Source organism: Notamacropus eugenii, chromosome 5 (genome assembly GCF_028372415.1).
Source record: "Notamacropus eugenii isolate mMacEug1 chromosome 5, mMacEug1.pri_v2, whole genome shotgun sequence".
NCBI classification, from domain to species: Eukaryota; Metazoa; Chordata; class Mammalia; order Diprotodontia; family Macropodidae; genus Notamacropus; species Notamacropus eugenii.
This window is the reverse complement of record NC_092876.1, coordinates 101103802-101125810: the sequence shown is the minus strand read 5'-3', so window position 1 is coordinate 101125810 and position 22009 is coordinate 101103802. Positions and strand designations below refer to the sequence as shown.

At 38.8% G+C, this 22009-nt stretch overlaps 1 protein-coding gene across 2 annotated transcripts in view; it reads left to right on the top strand.

Annotated features, from left to right (window-relative positions):
• Positions 1–21641, top strand: part of STOML3 (stomatin like 3) — a 33097-nt gene extending 11456 nt beyond the window's left edge. Inside the window, exons 2-7 of one of the 2 annotated variants that reach the window (XM_072610434.1) lie at positions 8799–8902; positions 8988–9060; positions 13119–13201; positions 17478–17681; positions 18662–18796; positions 20929–21641. In XM_072610434.1, the coding sequence (XP_072466535.1) occupies positions 8799–8902; positions 8988–9060; positions 13119–13201; positions 17478–17681; positions 18662–18796; positions 20929–21150 (821 nt within the window). In that variant the 3' untranslated portion in view covers positions 21151–21641. Of the gene's footprint in view, positions 1–8566; positions 8903–8987; positions 9061–13118; positions 13202–17477; positions 17682–18661; positions 18797–20928 lie in introns of those variants that run through there. The other variant, XM_072610433.1, reaches the window with a different exon arrangement.
• Positions 21642–22009: the final 368 nt, after the last annotated feature.

Genomic DNA, 22009 nt, shown 5'->3' with positions numbered 1-22009 from the left:
CCAGCTTTGGGAAGGTGGAAATCTGTTTATTTGATGGTTGTTGATTATTTTTTCTTTCTTTCTTTTTTAATTTAAATTTGAGGCTGCTACTTTCTTATGAGAACTTTAAATGACGACTATCTCAACTAAAAATATTTGGTGTTCCTTCTCCCTCTCCCCCCAAGTTAATCTCTATGTTATTTTGAGAGTGCTGTCTCAATTAATTTTTGTTTTAGCTATAAATCAGTTTGCACACTAAAAGAAGTATATACTTTTAACTGACCCTTATTGTCTATAAGTTCCTCCAGGTAGTGGGGTGAGCTAACTTAGCTGTTTAATTTTCAAAATAAGTTGCACACCAAAAAATCCCTCCTGAAATTTCTCAGACTTCATGCAATTTCATGAAGATAGTTTTATTGATTTAAGTTCTGCCCTATTCTATCCTACCTACTTGGCACATGGTAGATACTTACTGATACTAACAGTTGAATGACCTTGATATTCTTATTGAAATAGAAAACTCTATCAACTTCTTTAAGGGCAGGTGAAGGTTTGGTGACTCCAGTAAAGAGGATCTGGTCATTATTTATGAAGAATGATATAAGTGCATAGAATCATAGATTAGAATCAACAAGGACCTTAGAAACCATTAAATCCAGCCCTTTCATTTACTCAAGGAAACTAAGACACAGGGAGATTGTGTCCCAGAGCTAGTCAAGTCTTCCTGATTGCAACTGGAGTTCTCTCTCTGCTATTCCTTGTTATATTAGGAATAGAATTAAATGATTGCTGAATAAGGGTAAGAGCCCAGCTGAGGTATTTGTTTGTTTTTATCTTTGATGTTGCTTATATTTGTAGTAGAGCTCTGGACTTGTGGTCAGGAAGATCCGAGTTCAAATCCCACCTCAGATAGCTTTGTGACCCTGGCCAAATCACTTAGTCTCTGCTTACTTCGGTTCATCATCTGTAACATGGGGATCATACTGTCATCTATGTCCCAGTCATGAACGTCAAATGAGATAATAATTGTAAAGCCCATAGCACAATGCCTGGCACATAGTAAATGACATATAAATATTAACTATTATTATTTATCATAAAGTCTGCAGAGTGCTTTAAATGTAATATCTCATTTGATCCTCCCAATAATCCTGGGAGATAGTTATTATTATTATCCCCATTTCACAAGTAAAGACACTGAAGTCAACAAAGGTTAAAATGATTTGCCCAGGGTCACACTGTGCCCACTTCACTGCTGCCTCATCATGATGAATGATAATAGCTCGACTTTGAGATTTGCCTCAGAAATGCATAGCATACATAACATACATAACATAGCAACATGTCAGGAAGATTGAGTAGTGGGGAAATAGCAAGGTTGCTTCCTTCCCTGAATAATTTTAATCTTCACATCTCTACTTACTTGCTCACTGATTTTATCACAAAGTAAGAAAGGCAAGATGGGACAATACTTTCCCTTCTGCAGGCAGTAGAGAGTGTGGCACAGGCCAGGGATAGATCTCCCTGACTCCCTGAAGATCAAAGCCCAGCAGCCTCTCTCTTTAATCTGCTGCTAATGACAAGCGAGGGCACCACCAATTCTCCTAGCAGGGGCAGCCTGGGTATTTGTAATGCTCAGGTGTAATTCTCACAAGATGAACCGTGTTCTCCCTTATTCACTTTGTAGCAAGTTTAGTGTCTAATGAAGCTGATCTCCAGGCTTGGTGATTGATGACGCACGAGCTTGGTGGGACCCCGGGGATGCTCTGACAGGTCAAGGCTGTTTTTGTCTTTGTTTTGTTTTGTTTTCCCTCAGATAAAAAATAAAGCATGCGAAGTACAGAGGCGAAATGGTGGCTCTTTCAGAAAAGTCCAGGGTTTGGCCACCAACCTAGAGTCAGGAGGAAGCTGATCTAACTGATGCTGTCCTTCCTGAGCTACCAGAAATCCTGAGATGCCTGTAGGACTGAAACTTGTGATACCTCTATAACCCTCATCCCAGAATGGAACCTGTGGTTTCAGAGGCCACCGCAGAATAGGACTTACAGAGGAAGAAACCCTTAGAGATCTTCTAGACCAAAATCCCTCATGTTACAAATGAGGAAATAGAGGCCCAGAGAGGTCAAATGTTTTGCCCAAAAGAAGCAATGTAGTGTAACAGAGAGGTCACTGAATTTGAAGTCATAAGATCTGAGTTAAAATTATGTCTTCTGAGCCTCAATTTCTCCTTCTGTAAAATGATGGGGTTGGACTAGATCACTTCTGTGGTTCCCTTCCAATGGTACTCCATGAGACCATCAAGGCTGCACAGATGGCAAATGGCAGAGCTGAGATATAACCTAGTAAATTCGACTTAGAAGTAATTAGACAACTCACTTTCCTATTAATCAATCAGTGAACATGCTTGTATTAAGACCCTACTAAGTGCTATGCTGGGTAGGTGTTCACAGGTAGAAATGAAACAATTCTGGTTTTCAACATTCCATGAGAGGAAAGATATGTACCTTTATAAACATATGTGAAATAAATGCAAGGTAATGTGAGGTGCGTAGAAGTGCTAGTTGTTTATGTGGAAGGGAACATTTGCTCCATCTATGAAGGAAGTTAGAGATTGTGAGAGGCTGCAATATTTTTGTAGATTTTATGTGCATTTCCTATAAATTCAGTATTCTCAAATTTTCCTTGTTTTCTTTTGCTTAGTTAACTTTTTTCTGGATAGTTCTCAACTCTTTTGTACATTTATAAGTTTCTGCATTTTTGTTAACATGGATAGGCTTTATCTGCAAGTCTTCCTTTTAATATGATCTCACAAACTTTTTCTTTGTAAATATAGCTTGCCCATTTTTCATTTTCCAGGATCTTTGGTTAACTTACTCCAAAATGTTTTGCTGTGATGCATTTAGAGACCAAGTATTTGTTGGGTCTCCCCTTCCCTTTCCCCTTCTTCTCTTTCCTTTTCCTTTTTTTTCTTTTCTAATTTAGCAAAAATAAAAGAACAAACATTTCCCCCCAATATCTTAAGGGCACACTCTCCTCTTTACCACTTTGGTTTCCAGAAAGAGGGAACTTAGAGATAGCTCAGTTCTAGCATTAGTTCAACCAGTGATCTCTGATAAGTTCTCATCTCAGTTAACCCCTGGGCTGAGCCCTGAAAGTTTCTTGTTCCTTGGGGTAAAAAGAGTTACAGACTTTTACTCTAACTACTAACCCTTTTAAAGGCACTCCCAGTTCTAAGCAAGTGGTTAGCAAACTGGAATCAATTACAAATTGTCTACACTTGCTGTGATGCTTTTCCAAGGCACTTACTTCTATTTTGCATCATCACCACTCTCCCAGAAGTTGGGTCTTCAGTCTCTTCATGTGGGGAGATGCCACCAGAGGTACTTTGTACACATGCCAATTCTTGTTACACTAATTTTAAATTCATGCTTTCTACTTATTTGTGTAATTTAAAGATAATATGTTAAGGCTTTCTTTGACCATCCTTTAACTTCTCTTGTCTTACCTCTTCCCCTATATTTCAGATTCCTTATCTCTTCTATTCTTAGAGACCTGGGTTCTATCTACAGCAGTCTTCTTTTTCTGACTGATCTGTTCTACCATTAATCTTTTAGAGTGCTCTCTTCCCTCCTTTCAGATCTTCTGCCCTCCCCCTCCTTGACTGCTCTGGAGACTTGAATTTCTTACCTGTCTTCTTCCCTCTTTGAGAGCTCCCTTCCTCCTAATATTTGCTTTCTGCACCTATTATATTTCCCTAACTCTTTTCCTGCATTTTCTTCTCTTACCACAATTCAAAATACCACTTTTTTAAAAATCTGGACTCAACTTTTTTCTCCCTTCCCTGGACTCCAATCTTTTCCTCTTCTACATTCTCCTTTTCTCCCCAGGAGAATTCCCTCCATTACTCTGGGCAGTTGTTATAATCTCTGGGGAGTCTTTTTTCCTTTCATTTTGTGGGCTTTTCCTTGAATTTGACCCAGCTGTGCTATAATAAAAATTATGACATAGTCTTGGGCAGTTTGAAAAGATCTGCCCTTTTTCAACACAAAGGTCATACACAATTTCGTTTTTATCAGAGGAACTGCTGTGTTTCTGTGATCTCCACATCTAAAACATTCTTTTTCCTGACCGAAAATTACGCTTATGATTTATTGAGTCACATCTATCTCATGTATTTGGTATCTGCTACACCAGCTTTCTTTGTCCTTAAAGGAAAACCATCTGATATATTGTTAACCTCATACTCTCTTTGCCACAGTTGTATTTCACTCTTGAATCCTAAGCCTGTGTGTGTGCTGTTTTTAGTGAAACTGTTAATTTATCAGAATGTATAGGGTGCCTCCCAAAACTTAGTGCAGTTTTCTGTTATTAAAAGCTTAAAACTACTCTACGACTTTTGGGACACTGTATTTTAACTGGGTCACAATATCTCCTGTATTCACTGTTTCATTCTTGAATAGAATAGCTTTCCTGGAAACATCAGAATCTGCTCATATCTCTCAAAGGGCCTTTAGTTCCTCTGTAAGCTCCCAGGCTGACAAAGGCATTAAAAATAGAACAGGTTCATTTAAGAAGTAAGGAACAAAGAAATGACCATAGTCCTTAGTAAAGAAATTTGGGAGTTCCCTCCTAGGGAGCTCCATTTACCTCCCCAGAGGTTGAACTCATGGCATAAGAGAACTCGGTGCATGAATTAATGAAATCCCTGCATAGGTAAATGGAATTGCAACCCCATTGTACTACAGGTTGGGTATTTTTCCTTAGCTTTCGTCTGTTAGTCACTAGTTTCCAAATGACAGAAGCAGCAACTTTGGTCTGGTTCACATTGTTGCACTAGCATCTAGACATCTCTCTGTACCACCAGCCTGCACAGGCCTTGTTCCAACATTCTCTGGATTGGCTTTGGTTGTATGTGCTAGGTATCTGTCCTTTCCCACATAGCATCTCCAGTTGGAGGTTCCTGCTTGATGTTTTCTCCCTTGAAGCCTCATGCCTTCTACCCATCCTGTTCAAGTAATGGGGAAGAGAAGTTGATGTGACTTTTATGATGAGTAAAATATACTACAGGGAGAACTAGCTCTAACATGTTAACATTCATTTTCTCTATGAGAGAGCCTAAATTCAGGGCTAAATGCAATGATACTTATATAATAATATAGTAAATATTATTTTGTGTGGAGTATTGTACTAGACAATAATGCATACACATAATACATTCTCAACATTTATTAGGCATCCATTGTGTGCAGAGCATTTTTCTAGACATTAGTGCACACATATAAATACATAGCAAACATTTGGCACCCACTGTATTGCAGAACATTGTGATAGACAATAATGCGCACATATAAATACATAGTGAATATTTATTGGGCACTAAGGACTGAGGGAGAAACAAAGTTTAAGTAATACATAGTCCTTCTCAAAGATTTTATGACCTAGTAACAGTAACTGTTTCATCCTTTATATTCACTATCCATATTAGGACACATGTTACAAGAGCTCACATTTCTATACTGCATTAATGTCTACAGAGCATTGCCCTCACAATAACTCCATAAGAGAGGGCGACATGTGTTTTAAAATGTTCATGCCCACTTTATAAATTGATGAAGATGAAACTCACAGAGGTGGTAAAGTGATTTACCCTCAGTCAGAAAACCAGTGTCAGGGTCAAATCTGAATCCAGGTTCCTACCATGCTCAGTTTTCTTTCTTCCATTTTTTATTTCTGTCCAGTAAGGATACTGAAACTTTTTCTCCACTCTTGAAGTGGGCCAAGTTCACAAAGATTTTTTTTTCTTTTACTACTTTTAAGATAAAAATCACTAAGCTGTTGCATCACTCCTTCTGACTAAATGCAGACTTCCTTGAAGTTGCCCAGTTATCTCAGGAAATCTCTGCTCTTGAACTTCCTGGTCTTGTTGTACTTGATAGTCTGTGATGAATAATTCAATAAAATTAAATTCAATAAACATTTATTAAGCTCCTACCATGTGTAAGACGTTGTGCTACTACCTGGAGATACAAAGATAAAAAAGGACTCAGTTCTTGACTTCAAGGAGCTTACTATATCATGGGATAGGGAAAGAAGGGTCATGATAGATACAGAAAAAAGTAAGATTGGAGGTAGAATGTGATAAAGGTAAAGGAGAGAGCTAGACCAAGAGATGGAAGAAAATTTGAGGAGGGAGGTATTACTTTCAGCTGGTATCAGAGAAGGCTTCAAAGTGACAACCAAAGTTGACCTTGAAGAGCACTGCAACAGATAAGTAGGGAATGGAGTCCAGTTATATGGCATTTCAGTCTTCTAGACAGACCAAAATATGGCTAGTACTCCAGTCTGACTGAAATATAGAGTATATGAAAGGCAGTTAATGGGAAATAAATCTGGAAAGATTAGTTGTAGAATATGGAGGCCCTTAACTGTTTGTTAACCCTGGAGGCAGTAGGGAGCTCTTGGAAGTTTTTGGCCAAGTGAGTTGCTTTGGAATGTCAAGAGTCTCTTCTATAGCAGTCCCCAGGCCTGTCTCTTCCACTGTGGTCTGCTTAATGGAAAAATACAGTGCTTTTTAAAAAAGGATTTTTAATTTATTTTTATTTTATATATGATATAAATATTATTTATAATAAATTGAATTAATTTACAATTAATTTTTCACATGCCTTGATTCTGTTATTATTCAGTTATATGGGGAAGGGTTTATGTTCCAAAGCTAGCTGGTCATAAGAGTGAGATGAAGGTGCCTCTGTAGGTAAGATCTCCTGGGAGTACATCTCTCAGACTTGTAAAGTTCTTGTCATATCTGTGGGCAAACATGGGTTTAACTGTCCCTTTATGTTCTTTCTCTTCCCTCTTCTGGGGTGATATGTGTGGTCCCTGCCTCTGAGCCTTTGCTTTGGACTCTTTGGCCTTTTGACTGATTGTAGCTTTGCTCTTGAGATGGTCCTGTAGCCTACAGATGGCCTGGGTTTGAATCACAGGAATATCTTGACATCAAGAACTACAAAATGGTGGCAAAAATAAGTTATTGAATGGGGATGAGTTCATTTCCAGAAGTAGGGGAATGTTCTAGCAGAGATCTAGCAAAAAGGACAGCACTGGTTCATTCAAGAAGGGGGCTTCAATAAGCTTAATTAGGGTAGTTTCTTTTATTCATACCAACCCTTGTTTTCAACCAAGAAAGTTACGTAGGTCTCTAGACAGTCACTTTGAAAAGGGAATTCAATTGGCCAGTTTTACATCATCTCCTGCTACCCTGAGTCAGACAGCAAATCACTGTTATAGTTTAATACCAGAGACATCCTTTCATTCACCTCTCTCTTAAAATCTGCAAATTTCCAGTTTCCTTTGGTCATTTGTTTTATAATCTAAGCCCGCATATTCTTGGTAAAGACTTATAAAGGATGGGTTTTTTTTTCCAGTAAGGTTGCCAAGCAAATGAAAAAACTTCATAAAAACATTTCATCTATACCTATTTCTTTTACTAGATGGGAAGGAAAGGATAGGTAGGGTCTTCCAAATATTTTGTTCCTTTGATAATTACATAAGACAAAGCAAAGATTTCTTAAATTGCAAAGTAATCTTGAGTGTTTATAAAACATTTATAGGAATCCTAGAGAGGGGTTATTGAACAGAGGTGCTCACCCAGAGTTGTAGGTAAGGTATTCAAACCTTCAATTATTTGGGATCAATCTAACAGTCATTGTTTGGGTCTTAATCAATAGGAATTTATCATATATTTCCTGTGGGCCAAGAATTAAAGATGTTGCTTGTTGTTCAGTTGTGTCTGACTCTCTGTGGGGTTCTTGGCAAATATTTTGATGTGATTTACCATTTCCTTCTCCAGTTCATTTTACAGATGAGGAAACTAAGGCAAATAGGGTTAAGTGAGTTGCCCAGGATCATACAACTATTAAGTGTCTGAGGCCAGATTTGAACTCAGAAAGATGATTCTTCTTGACTCCAAGCCTGATAACTCTATCCAATGTACCACCTAGCTGCTCCTGTGCCAAAGATACCAAGATACTAAAGGAGCTCCCATCCTAAGAGGGGAGACAATGTGTTTATAAACTGGTATCTACCAGTTAAATCCAGAGTAACTGGAAGGCAGTCTTGAAGGGTAAGGCACCAGTATCTGGGGTTGGTGTGGGACTGAGAAAGGCCAGTGGTGGAGTTGATACATGAACTGAGTCTTGAATATTAAAGGAAGACAGGAAATTGACTAGGCAGAGGTAGAGCACCAGAGGCATGGAGGGTTAACCAGTGCAAAGACAGGAGAATGAGAGGTGTAACATTATGTGTAAGAAACAAGGTCAGTTTGTTAGTGCTGAGTGAGCAGAGGAATGTATTAAAATGCTGAAAAGATTGTAAAAGTGTACCTGTATTCAGATACTCCCTCTTCAAATTGTATCTCTCTTTAAATCTCTTTGTATTTACTTATCTGAATATGTGTCATATCCCCCAGGGGAGTGTAAGTTTCTGAAGGGGTTTTCTCTTTTTTGCTTTCCTGTCCTCAACCCACTGCTGCTTACGTAAAGGATACTTAATAAGTGTTTTGAAAATTGAAATCAATCAAATTGGTTGATATGCTATCCACCAATTTTATATAATTGTGAGAAAAGTACATTGATAGACAATAAAGCCCTACATAAACGTGAACTTTTTATTTTGATTAGACTAAACATGTCACTTTAGCAGAATCAGGTGAATCCATCCACCTCCATGGATGCCATCTGTACTGGATGGCAGCCATTTAAGATATCAGTGCTCGTTAATGGACAATAGCAGTAACCTCTCTCCTTCTACTCACTCAATAGATGCTCACAATAAAAACATTGGGGCTTGTGGCTGGTTCCTGGTTTGTCTTTCTTTCCTGTTGATGATCATCACCTTTCCTTTCTCCATATGGATGTGCCTAAAGGTAACACCCTGGGGAAATAATAAATTACTCCTAAAAGCTGCAGAATGATAACATTGAGACTAAACCCACTCTACTATTCTCTTAGATTGTTAAGGAGTATGAACGGGCTGTTGTATTCCGACTTGGACGAATCCAAGCAAACAAAGCAAAAGGGCCAGGTAAGAAATAATGTTTTCCAGTATTAAGCTGTGTTGACAGTTTTGGCAATACCACCGAAAGGTAGAACTCCCTGGAGAATGAAAAGCACTGAAATGGAAACACTGTGATATGAACTTACTTAGAATTGATTTCTAAATGCCCTTCTGAGCTGCTAAGTGGTCTCATTCAAGTCAAGGTGGGTTTTGGGCCACCTGGGTAAATCTCATGGACTTAATCCATCTTTCTTGCCATCTCCTGCTTCCCATGTGACAGACACCTTTAGAACATACAAGAATTAGAGGGATAAACTGCTTCTCTTAAGCTTTTGGGTAACTAGGTTACAATTCAGAGCACTGATAAAGATATGATCTGGGCCATATTATTTGAACAAGGTGAGTATTCCTGTAAGAGGTGCTCTCTTCACAGGACAAATCAAATGAGTTTCAAAGAAGAAAGATATCAATCAATCAGGACTCCAACTATGAATCCTGGCACTCAGGGCTAATTCATTTGAAGGCATATGTATGTGTGTTGGGGTGATGGGATGAGAAAGAGGATAAACTGCTGTGGTTATGTGTCATTGTACCAAGGGAGGGGCTGGCCCATCTCTCAAGGAATCTAGAACCATTGCTGGTGGCACATGTACAACAATTCCAAACCCCATCTCTCAAACCCTGGGAAGAGGTGGAGGGAGGAAGTCAATAGGTGAGAGGCAGGGTAGTAGGCAGGCATCAGAAGAGGGGCATGTCTTTCAAGGGTGGTATTACATAGTGTGGAATCTATGGAAGATCATGAAACTTAAGTTATAGTAAAATATGGCCCCTGGGATATTGACCTTGGCTTAGTTACATCTCCATCGAAATACCTCCTTAGGATATTTTCCCAAGAGGCCAAATATCTAGAAAAAAATAACACTTAGAAGCCTAATGAAGACTTGTACCTAAAGATCTGTTAGGCATCAAATGGAGGATACTTTTATATATGGGAGTTTATTAAGAGGATGGCCATGGCAGATTAACGCTAGAATCATCAGAGGGAAAAGAATTATACTTTTAACATCCCCTCCCTCCTCTAAAAATACACTGTGAAAAACCCACAAGAGTATTAAATCTAGGGTTCATAAACTTGTTTTGTATTTTAAAAATTATGTGATAAACAGTGTTTCAGTGTATTTGGTTTCCTTTGTAATCCTATGTATTTTATTCATTTAAAAATATTATTCTCAGTCCAGTGTCTTTACCAGACCAACAAAGGATCTATCACATGAAAAATGTTCAGAACCTCTGGGCCAGAGGCTTAAGAATTGAGCTTCTGATCTTGAGAAAAGACAAGACATAGAACCATCACAACTAAAGTGTATACAGTAGTTATCACTCTGGAACAGGGTAACAGAATCATTCTCTCTTGGACAGGGTAAGAGTGAAAAATAAAATAAATCTTGATCTGGGGATAATAGAGTAGTTCCAACATACAGTATGCTGGAGGGAAAAACCATCCTTTACCAATGAACCCATTTCCCAGGGGTTTTCATGTACTAAATGTCCCAGGTTAACTACGCTCGTCATACACGTCTCTAATGAGTTACTTCAGAATGCCATAAGGACCAGTGGGAAGTCATCCAAACTGTTAATGAAAAGACTCCGCACTTTTGCTAATTGAAGCTAAACATCATTTTGTATCCCATCTGTTATCTACCACCAACAGGGAAAGTCACCGTAAAGCAGTCATTCTAAAGACAAGTCACAACAAAGGTTGAAAGATCAGGATTTTGTGGGGGAAGAAAGCATCCCAGTAGTATTTTTTTCTTTCCCTTCTACAGTATTATTAGCCATTTATATGGAGCTTAGAATCAAAACCCATATTTTGCTTCTATAATCATCTATATAATGAATGAGAATGAGAATAGATTGGCACATCCAAAATGCCAATACTAATTTTTTTAATTCATTCATTCTAAAAATTCTCCCTCCAAATGAATAAACAATTAATTGAAGACAGGGATGCATTAACTCATCACTTTAGCAACTCTGTGAAATCCTTACAAATCCTAGGGCTAGCCAGGTGGTGCAGTGAATAGAGTGTCTGACATGAACTCAGGAAGACTCATCTTCCTGAGTTCAAATCTGACCTCAGACACTGACTAGCTGTGTGATCCTGGGCAAGTCACTTAACCCTGTTTGCCTCATCTGTAAAATGAACTGGAGAAGGAAATGGCTAATCACTCCAGTATCTTTACCAAGAAAACTCCAAATGGGATCAGGAAGAGTCAGACCTGACTGAAACAACTGACCATGAACAAAATAAATCCTTATGCAGGGGCGCTGTACTGTGGAGGGATACAATAATGAGGGACCCCTGCAGTGTGGTAGAAAAGGCATTGAACTTGGAGATCAGAAGATGTGGGTTCAAACTGTGGTCCTTACTAGCAGAGCTATAACTAGGGCTGTGAGCTAGGTACTAGGTACTAGAACTTAGTACCAGGACAGGACATTCAGGGGTCCCAGGAAGGACCATCAGGCCATACTTCTTCCTCTACCTGACCCTAGCATCATAGTGGTAGCAGCAGTTTCATCCTGTAGTAGGCTTCCTCTCCTTCTACCAACTAAGAACCTCATGGTATCCTAAGGTGTACACTTTTCCCTCCTAAAAGACACACAGGTACATTTTGCCATTGCTACTTGTTTCAGGTGCAAAATTTGCCAGTCATGTTTCTTATTAACTGTGTAATATTGGTCAAATTGCTTTAATTATCTAAGCTTTAGTTAGCTAGTATGTAAAATGGAGAAAATATTTGCCAGTGTCTTCAAAGTCTGATACTCTGCCCCCCAAATCAAACTTTAATCAATTGCCTTAATAGCTATTTCAACTCTTTTTGTGAATCAGACCCACAGCCACATGCAGCTAGTAAGCACAAAGCTAGCAGAAGCTTTCTTTTTAACTCCTTTATTCTTATTTAAGAAGCTTCTTCTCCTTGAATGAAGTCTGCTGTTTATGTTGTAGAGAGAAAATTCTTTTCAATTATTATCATAAACTTTGTTGCTTTCCAGGTTCAGGCAAAACATACTAGGAAATTCACTTGCCCAGCCTGGAGAAACAGAGTGGAGCTAGGAACATTCCACTTGCATTACTGCCAGCAGCAAAATTGTGCTCCATATACTTTGCACTGATTTGTGAGGAAAGTGTTTTGTAAATCTTAAAATGCTATGTAAATATAAGCTACCATTAACCTAGAATCTTATTTTGCTTCTTTTGACCAACATATTTTAGTGACAGAGAATCTACAATTATCATTTCCCCTCCGGTAGACTTGAATCAGAAGACAACAGTGAAAGAACCATCAATTCTGTAATACAATGGGGATTTAGAGAATGTAGACTATCAGGAAGATTCCCACAGTAATATTCTTTTATTGAATTATAATGCAGAGATGATTGGGAAAGAATTTCACAAGGAAGCAGCCTATGACATTCAAGGCCAGGTGATATGCCTTTCATATGGATTTATAATGAAATGTTTCCTCAGATAACTCTCATTAAAATTATCCTGGATTTTTAGAGATCGGAAACCCCCAAACAGGAAGAAAATGTCAAAATAAATGTTAGGGATCTTTGGTGGCTATAGAGAAGAAAACAACAGTTAATATAAACAAAGTCACAAGAGCTTTTGGAACCCTAATTTAACCTCAAGCGTTGTTGTGGCTGTTTGTTTAAATATCTGTTTTTCTGTCTGTCTGTCTGTCCGTCCGTCCGTCCATCCATCCGTCCGTCCGTCCATCCATCCATCCGTCCGTCCGTCCATCCATCCATCCGTCCATCAATCCATCCATCCGTCCGTCCATCCGTCCGTCCATCCATCCGTCCATCCGTCCGTCCGTCCATCCGTCCGTCCGTCCGTCCGTCCATCCGTCCATCCGTCCGTCCATCCGTCCGTCCGTCCGTCCGTCCGTCCATCTATCTATCTATCTATCTATCTATCTATCTATCTATCTATCTATCTATCTATCTATCTATCTATCTATCTATCTATCTATTTTTGAATACCCAGGAAAATATTTTGAAATATGCCTTCTTTTTGGTAGGTCTGATCCTGGTGCTACCATGTGTAGATGTTTTTGTCAAAGTTGATCTCCGAACTGTTACCTGCAACATCCCCCCACAAGAGGTACCAATCATTCATGATCAATTTCCATTAGAAATACAAAGCCAAACTATTCTAGTATACTGAAATCTCAAGTAGCCTTCTTTAACTTGATTGGGTGATTTTACTTTCATAAAGTTGTGGACCCTTGCATTGCCTTTTTAAGTTTGCTTGAGTATATACTAGTCACATGTTAATATATACAACGTGGCTCCTACCCATTATTACTTCTTTAGCATCTGATTTCCATAGTCTTGTGAATTTCAAAAGGCTCTTCCTGTTCCTTTGAATGAAGGAAATAAAAAAAACAAATATTAAGTGCTTGCTTTGTGGAAAGCACTGTGCTAATCTGGGGATATAAGTAAGAGAGTTCTTGCTCTCAAGGACCACACATTCTATTAGGGGGAAACAATACATATACAAGGTTTTGGCTGTAAGTCAGATGAAAAGATCTAATTGTTCTCAGTGTACAGCAGGTGATAACATATTGTCTTTAATATCATTTCCACTGATAAAAGCATGGATTTCTGATCAACCATTTGATGGTACCAGGGACTTTGGCAACAAAAACTTTCTTTTCTGGGTTTTCTGTACCTATAGCTGTTGCAAATTGCAGCAATTGTAGAAATGATTGTCAAGTGACCATCTCTGCTGATTGTTTCCTAGGATGAGGAGGACCAAGGGTCAGAGAGGGTATTACTACTTTCAGGGCTGTGTTGGGCTTACTTGCCTGCTGCTGGAAGTTACTTAGCAGCTGATATTGGTGGTGGTAAGGAAGTTGAATCCCTTCTTCACAAAGATTTCTTTATTAGCCATGGCTCCAGAACCTATGGAACTGTATGCTGGGTCAAAGATGGGTGAAGAGACATCACTATTCCCAAGGTTCTTGGGTTCAGGGTCCTAGGACCTTTTATATAAAAATCCAATAAGATTAAAAAGTGGAACTAAAGAATCAAATACCTATAGGAATTCAAAGATGCTGGGACCCTAGAGAAAGATAACCAGAAAAAAGAGAAAAATAAATGGTTATCACCCAGAGTAGTTTCCTTTCTCATTTGTTAAACTAATATAGGAGAGACACTAGATTTTCACGGAAATTGAAATTGGAAGAATAAAACACAATTTACAAAAATTAGGAGTTAATCCATAATTAGAACTACTAAAATACGGGGGAAAAAGTTAAACAAAAACATCTCAAACAAATGGTTTTTCATAGAATCATAGAATTTTAGAGCTGGAAGGAATTTTAGGGATCATCTAATCCAGTCTTCTAATTTTATAAGTGAGAAAACTGATGCCCAGGGAAATGAAGTGACTTGTTCAAAGTCACAGAACCCATTAAGAAGAGATCCAGAGATGAAGCCAACACCTAGTCTGGCACCTTTTACACTTTAGTGGCAAATAGTCACTGAAGTCTGTCTCATCTGCCAAATGGAGCTAATGCTACTTATGTGATTTACCTCCCCAGAATTTTGGAATGAAAGCACTTTGTGAGCCTTAAGGTGCCATAGAAATGTGAATTATCATTATCTGGGTGGAGTTTGCTTACAACTCTACTCTGATGATTGGTCCATGGAGGTGATTCTGGAGTCACAAAAATCACAGAATTTGAGAGTTGAATGACATCAGTAGTCATCTAGTTCTACCTACACATGAAAGGAATCCCCACTACAATATAGAATTATTGAATCCCTGATCTATACCTAGAACAGACTTCAGAGGCATCCCTGACAAATGATTGTCCAGCCTCCGCTGTGAGACTTCCAATGAGGGGGACCCAGGACCTACTTTTGAGGCAGTTCATTCCACTTGAATATCTCTAATTATTAGAATTTTTACCTGATGTCTAGCCTAAATTGACCTTGACAACTTCCACTCATTGCTTTAGGACCGGTTCCTTTCTCTGGAGTAAAGCAGAACAAATCTAATCCCTTTCCCACATGGCATCCCTTTAAATATTTGAAGATGTCTCTCAACCCTCCCCATCCTTATTCCAAGTCTTCTTTTCACCAAGCTAAACATGGTCAATTCCTTCATTTGATTCTAACATGGACTCAAAGTCCTTCCCCATTTTGGTTTTTCTCCTCTGACATTCTCCAGTTTATCCTTTTCTCCCCCTTTTTTAAAATCAGTATCCTTAAACCTTGGGCCCAGTCCTGAATTCAGTATTGCAGATGAGAGCCAAGGACCGTGGGATTATCAGCTCTCTATTCCTGGAAGCTCTGAGCCTTTCCCTTTAATGGAGTCTATGATCATATTAGCTTAAATTCTCCAAGGCTTCAGAGGATAACTAAAATTTCAAATATACAACATGAAACAAAAGAAACAATTTAAGTATTTTTTAAAAAAAGGTTCACATCTTCGCCAATCACAGTGAAGCAAGGCCAGTTCGCCAGCAGAAATCTCCACACGTGCACAAGTGAGAAAGGGGAGAGAGAAACAAAAAGGTGATCATGGAGCAAAAAAGTACTGGAAAAAGTAAACATCAAACCTGAGGGCAGGAGCACTAAACCAAAATACATGTATTATTTATAGAAAAAAAAATTCTCCAAGGCTGTGCCAAAGAAGGGCGAGTTTTGGAAAGTCCTACCTAGCTGGAAAGCCTCAAAATCAGTATATATATGTGTGTGTGTGTGTGTGTGTGTGTGTGTGTGTGTGTGTGTATGTATGTATGTACGTATGTATGTATGTGTGCGTGTGTGTGGTCCCAGGACCAACCAGGTTATTTTCATTCTCATCACCTGATTGGTTTCAGAATGATTTTTTTTTCATTTTAACCACAGTAACCCATCAAAATCAATGATAAATCACTGATGGTGGTAGTTCTGTGATAGCAGAGGGAGTATGCACACCAACCAAATTACAGATGGTTTGAAGAAATTAAGTATAAAAGGATAAAATTTAGAGGGTTGTCTGTCATTCGAAATGCTAACAGTCTATTTGGTAAAGAGGGAACCCTCCCCAATTGAAATCCAATTTCTGCCTTAAAATATACTTTGAGAGGAATTGAATAAAAATGTAGAAGTTAAGTTTTCTCTCAAAGAACAGTTTAAAGATTTTCCCTTAACTTTACACTTGCAATAATAACAACAGCAGTCTTCCCCAGCCCCCCACTGCCTTAGGAAGTCTTCTGAATTTATTTTTTTCAAATGTAGAGAATATCTGCTCTGAGTAGTAAACAAGCAATCTTGAGCAGTTTCAGCAGTTTCTTTCTTGACTCCTAATTCAAGACATTTTGAATGAATTTAGCTTTGAGATTGATGATCTAGAAGCAAAACTGAAGTGTTCTAAAGATGCCTGAGTCCACATTAGAAAAGCTCAAGTAGATTCCTAGGGGAATAAGGCCAACAGAAGCTGCCCCAAGGCAGGCTGGGGTGTCTGTCCCCTTTGCTATGTCATTCCCCAAGTGGGCATCAAGATCCTCATTCTCTTAAAAAAATAATACTGTCTACTGAAACTGAAATGTTTTCTCACCTTTTGTAAAAGTCTTTACTTCTGTGAGATAGAATTTTCCCTCACTATTACACACTAGCAATCTTATTTACACAACACCAGAACATGGGGTCAATTCAGTCCAAACCTAATATAAATGTGGGGCGAGCCATAGTTAAGTTTTTCTTTTAGCCCCCAAATACAGCATGGTCTCTACTGCCATCTAGTGGTCTTAATAAGCAACTTTAAATGCATCCACTTTTGGAAGTAGCAAAATTGTTCCTTCAATTGATCGATTAAGTATTATATGCTGGAATCAGGGAAACTTGTTTTCTACCTCTGAATGGAACCACAAAAGTTAAATAATATAGTTATGACTTCTTAATGTTGTTTTGAATTACATGCCATACCTTGAAAATAAAGTTCCCCAAGATGTGAAATTCACCAACTCTAGACCATGTACACCATGTAGGACACTGGAATGAGCATCAGGCTAGAAGCCAGGTTGTCTGAATTTTAGCTAGTTGTGCAAACTTAGACTCAAATCAATTAATCTCTGCACCTCAGCTTCTTCACTAGTTAAATGAGGTTAGAATAGGCCTAAAGTCCCTTTCAATTCTAAAATTCTACAAGGACACACACATGCATGGATGCACAGATTTCAATTTTTCTTTTTCATGCTAAAATTGATGATCAATGTAGGGATTGGTAGGGGAGAAGAAAAGGGATAGAAAACTGTCAGGACATATAGAAACTTGAAATTCAGATTCCTTAACCTACAAATGTAGATGAAGTACCAAGGTCACAACAGCTTTTATAGGAATATAGAGCCAGAACAGCTTGAAGCCTCTCTCTTCTTTTTCTACAGATCCTCACCAGAGATTCTGTAACTACCCAAGTGGATGGAGTGGTCTACTACCGAATCCACAGCGCTGTTTCTGCTGTGGCTAATGTCAATGATGTTCACCAAGCCACTTTCCTACTGGCCCAGACCACTTTGAGAAATGTCTTGGGGACACAAACTTTGTCCCAGATCTTAGCTGGCAGAGAAGTTATTGCCCATAGCATCCAGGTATATAGTATCAACAATCTGCATTTCATGCTTGAAGTGATCTTTTATCTATCTGTCTGTCTGTCTATCTATCTATCTACTATCTATTTATCATCAACCAATCAATCTATTTTCTATCATCCATCCATCCATCTATTCATATATAAGATCAATGACTTTCAAGGATATAGGCTTTATTCTGGAGTTTTTGCCATCTTTCAGAATCATAAAGTCTGTTGGGGAAGGACTGGGAACATAGAGGGCTCCAGTGATGTTTTGGACCTTAGTGTCTTGTTTCCTTTAAACATTATAAAGTAAGGACTACCCAAGAGGCAGTGAAATGTCATAGTGGATAGAGTATCAGACTCAGATATCACAAAGATCTGAGTTTCAAACCTGTCTCAGGCATTAACTACTTGTGTGACCTTGGGCAAGTCACTGAACATCAGGTTTATGGCTGAGACCTTAGCTTCATTGGGGAAACCCTCTTATCTTTAAAGTACTTTGCAAAACTTAAAGTATTTTATAAACATAAGTTATTATTTTTCTGAAGAACTTTAAGAATTGAGTTATTTTAGGCTTAAGCTGTTATAGAGATGTGAAGTACCCTGAGTAGTGCCAAGTGCCCACTTGGAAGTGGTTAGGAAAGTTTGGAATGGGTTAGGGGAAGAGGAGCATAGGAAACTCCTTGAAACACTTGCCCTGTGGCTTGATCTCCCTGGCCTGCTTTGTGAAAACTCCTCACACCTGGATGGTGAGCATTATCCTGCGGGAGAAATTTAGATTAGATTAATCCTTCCAGGAATCAGCCCAGTCATCAATCAAACTGAATCCTGTCAAGTAGTCAAGGGACTGCCAAGCCTAAAGAAGGGGAATAAATAATAAAGGAGGAAAAAAAAAGGAGGGGAATGAGCCTTGTAAATACAGAGCACGTGAAAGATACTCCCAGTTAGTGACCTATTTTTTGGTCAGTATGGTTCTTTCTCTTGTTTCTAAAACAGACAATACTTGATGATGCTACTGAGTTGTGGGGCATCCGGGTGGCCCGAGTGGAAATCAAAGATGTCCGGATTCCTTTGCAGTTGCAAAGGTCTATGGCTGCAGAAGCAGAGGCCACCCGAGAGGCCAGAGCCAAGGTAAGGACCATTCATTTTTAAGAGCCAATCTCCAACCCGAGAATCATGGGGAAAATAAGACCAGTTGATAATCTTGAGAAAATCCTGCTGTTTAGCTGGGTGACACTAGGCAAGCCACTTAACTCCACTTCAGTTTTATCATCTGAAATGGGGGTAACCCTTCCACTATTACTATGAAGACCAAATGAGATAACATGGAAATTGATTTGTGAACCCTCAAGTGCTCCATAAATGTTAGCTATTTTTGTTATTCTCAGTAATAAGGTTCTTAATAAGAATTTGCCTCTGGACCTAGGGAAAATGAGCGCTGGCACTATTTAAAGGAATGTTACACAGATAGTATAAGAAAAGATAAAAATACACTCTAATACTATTACCTAAGTGGAGTTCTGACTAGTTTCTTGGATATATCCAGTTATTCTGCTTTTGTCCAGGGAGTAATTCTGTATGTGGTATACCTGGTCATTCAGGGGGTGAAGGTTCAAATTACCAACACATCTAATAAAACCTATTCTTATACTACCTCCTCTTCTCCAGGCACTTCCCAGGACAGTTAAAAAGCCTTTCAGAGAAAGATAAAAACAAGTAAAAGTTAGCAGGTGAGGTTAAAAACAATGAGCAAAGGTATCTTCTAAAATAAATCTTAGGACCTCATTGCTATCATCTTAGATATGACTCTATGTCCTTCTAGATCAATCCACCTGAAGGCAAAAGTAAAGCAATCTGCCCCATATCTGCTCCATAACTTCTTGGCTCAGCAATAGTCTAGGCTGGTGTGGTTGGAAAATGGGGAGCGAACTCAAGTCCCTCCAGTTCTACAACTATCCTGGCCCCAATAAACCTTTTATTTTTGTGTGGGTGTGTTTCCTGTATTCCTAGGAACTAACAGAGACTAGAAGCCCTCCCTGTAGCTCTTTGTATGCTTTTATTGTGAAATAAACCTTTCTGCAATCTTTCTTTACCACACATCTGGTGTGTGATTAGCTATTAGCTTGGTCCCAGCCATTCCAAAGCACTGAGTTTGGAAAACAGTTTAGTGCAGTAGTAATGACAAGCGCTTGGTGAAAAGAGTGATCAACTTCCTGAAGGATTCTTGTTCATTTAAAAAATATTTATTTATACATTTGTTTTTACATCACCATCATGTATCCCTTCTCCCCTAGTTAGAGAGCCATTACCTGTAAAATAAAATAAGATAAAATAAATATACAGTAATAAAAAGAATAAGCAAAGAAATAAAATAAGAGAATAGGGGTGGGAGTCAGAAAGTTAAGGAATAAAACACCCTGACTTTCCACATGCTACTTTTAGCCATACTATTTAAGCCTCATTGAATTATTTTGATCCACTGTTAGTATATAATCCAGTTCAACCCTTAAGTATGTTTTCAAAGCCTACTATGTTCAAAATATTCTATTAGGCACTGGGAATATGAAAGCAAGATGAAAACCATTTCCACTGCCAAGAAACTTAACATCCTATTACAGGGTTTATGGACTATAACTGAGGGTCCCTTAGACTCCTGACTTGATCTCACCAACCAAACTACAAGATCACATCTCCTGGGACCTACCCTTTACCCTTACCATGGCTCTCCTCATTGTAAACCTCATAAGAGTCATGGATTATGACTCGGGGCTCTCTCCTAGCCACCAGCCTATCCAGGATTTACCATCACAATTCAGGGCTCCTCCCCACCATGGGACCTGCTAGACATAACCCTAAGGTTTGTGTCCCTCTTAGAAACTATCTGGTCACAACTACCCCAGATCCACCAAACATAACCTAGGATCCCTCTTGTGGTCCATCTTTACCACCCCCCTCCCATCTTTTCAGGACAAAGATATCATCCTTCAGGAATCAGAAGTACCCATTGCTCTTCATGATTGAAATTTAGCAGAATTTGAATTAGATCTTGTAATGGGATGTGCCAGTAATAAGGTGAAGAAAACATTCCCTAGAATAAATGATCAAAGGAAGAAATAGAAGCCTCTAACTTCCAGTCATCTCTTTGTAAAATAACACGAGGGGTGGAATGTGATGATTGCCAAGTGACCCAGGAATGGGCTGCTGGAAAATTCTGAATAAAATGCAGTTGTGAATGATGTTTTTTTGTTCCTTTGTTACTGTAGGTGCTAGCTGCAGAAGGAGAGATGAATGCTTCTAAATCACTGAAGTCAGCCTCTCTGGTACTGTCTGAATCTCCTGTAGCACTTCAGCTGCGCTATCTGCAAACTTTGGCTACTGTGGCCACAGAGAAGAATTCCACCATTGTCTTCCCTCTGCCCATGAATATACTAGAGGGCATAGGGAACATCAGCTATGATGACAATAAGAAAAAAATAGAGAGATAGTGACAGTCAGTCCCCTTGGCCTAGCCCTATTGCTCAGAGAGGTCTGATCTGTTTTAGTAGAGAAACAGGCAATTGGTCAGGATCCTTTAAAACTCAAGTAATAGGGGACTCCACAGCTGGTTATAGATACAACATGGAAACATTGCTTAGAGTGTAGAGTGCTTTTAAAGTGGCATTTGGGGTGGGTGGGTGCAGAGAGTAGCAAGAATGATGAAGAACATGTAGTATTTTCATTCCTGTGTGGTAATTGATGAACATCATAATCCATGAACATCAGCAGGAGCCTTTTCAGAATAGCTGAGGCTCACCTTTGTCATTAAGACCTTTGTTCCCTTAAACTATAGTAGATAGATAGTTCAGGTAATTTATAAAATGATATGAATGCTATATTTCTACCCAATCACTTCTCAATAATTCCAAATTAGTTGTATGTTAAGCATCCTTGAACAATAATAATGATAATTATGAAATATTAAATTCTTTCCTCCAAATGGTCCTCTGTTCTTGCCCTTGTGTGAACACTGGGATTGGGGGTGGAGGAGTAAAAGAAAAGCTGTGTCCATAGAGGCTCCTCAGTCAATCAGTTAATCAATCAACAAGAGTTTTTAAGTACATGTTATGTTCCATACACACGTAACAATAAAATCATTTAAAGATTCTCTAGTTCTCTCCTCAGGCTTGGAAGGATATCGATATATTCTTTCCTACTCCTGAATCTCACCTGTCAGGTCATGAACTGGCATTTAGGAGTACCTATTATGCTCCAGTTAATGCTCTCTCGTAACTTTAGCCTCTGGTTTGTGATTGTAGTGTCATGGGAAGGATCTGAGCCCCATATCTCTGATACTCCTCTTAGGGA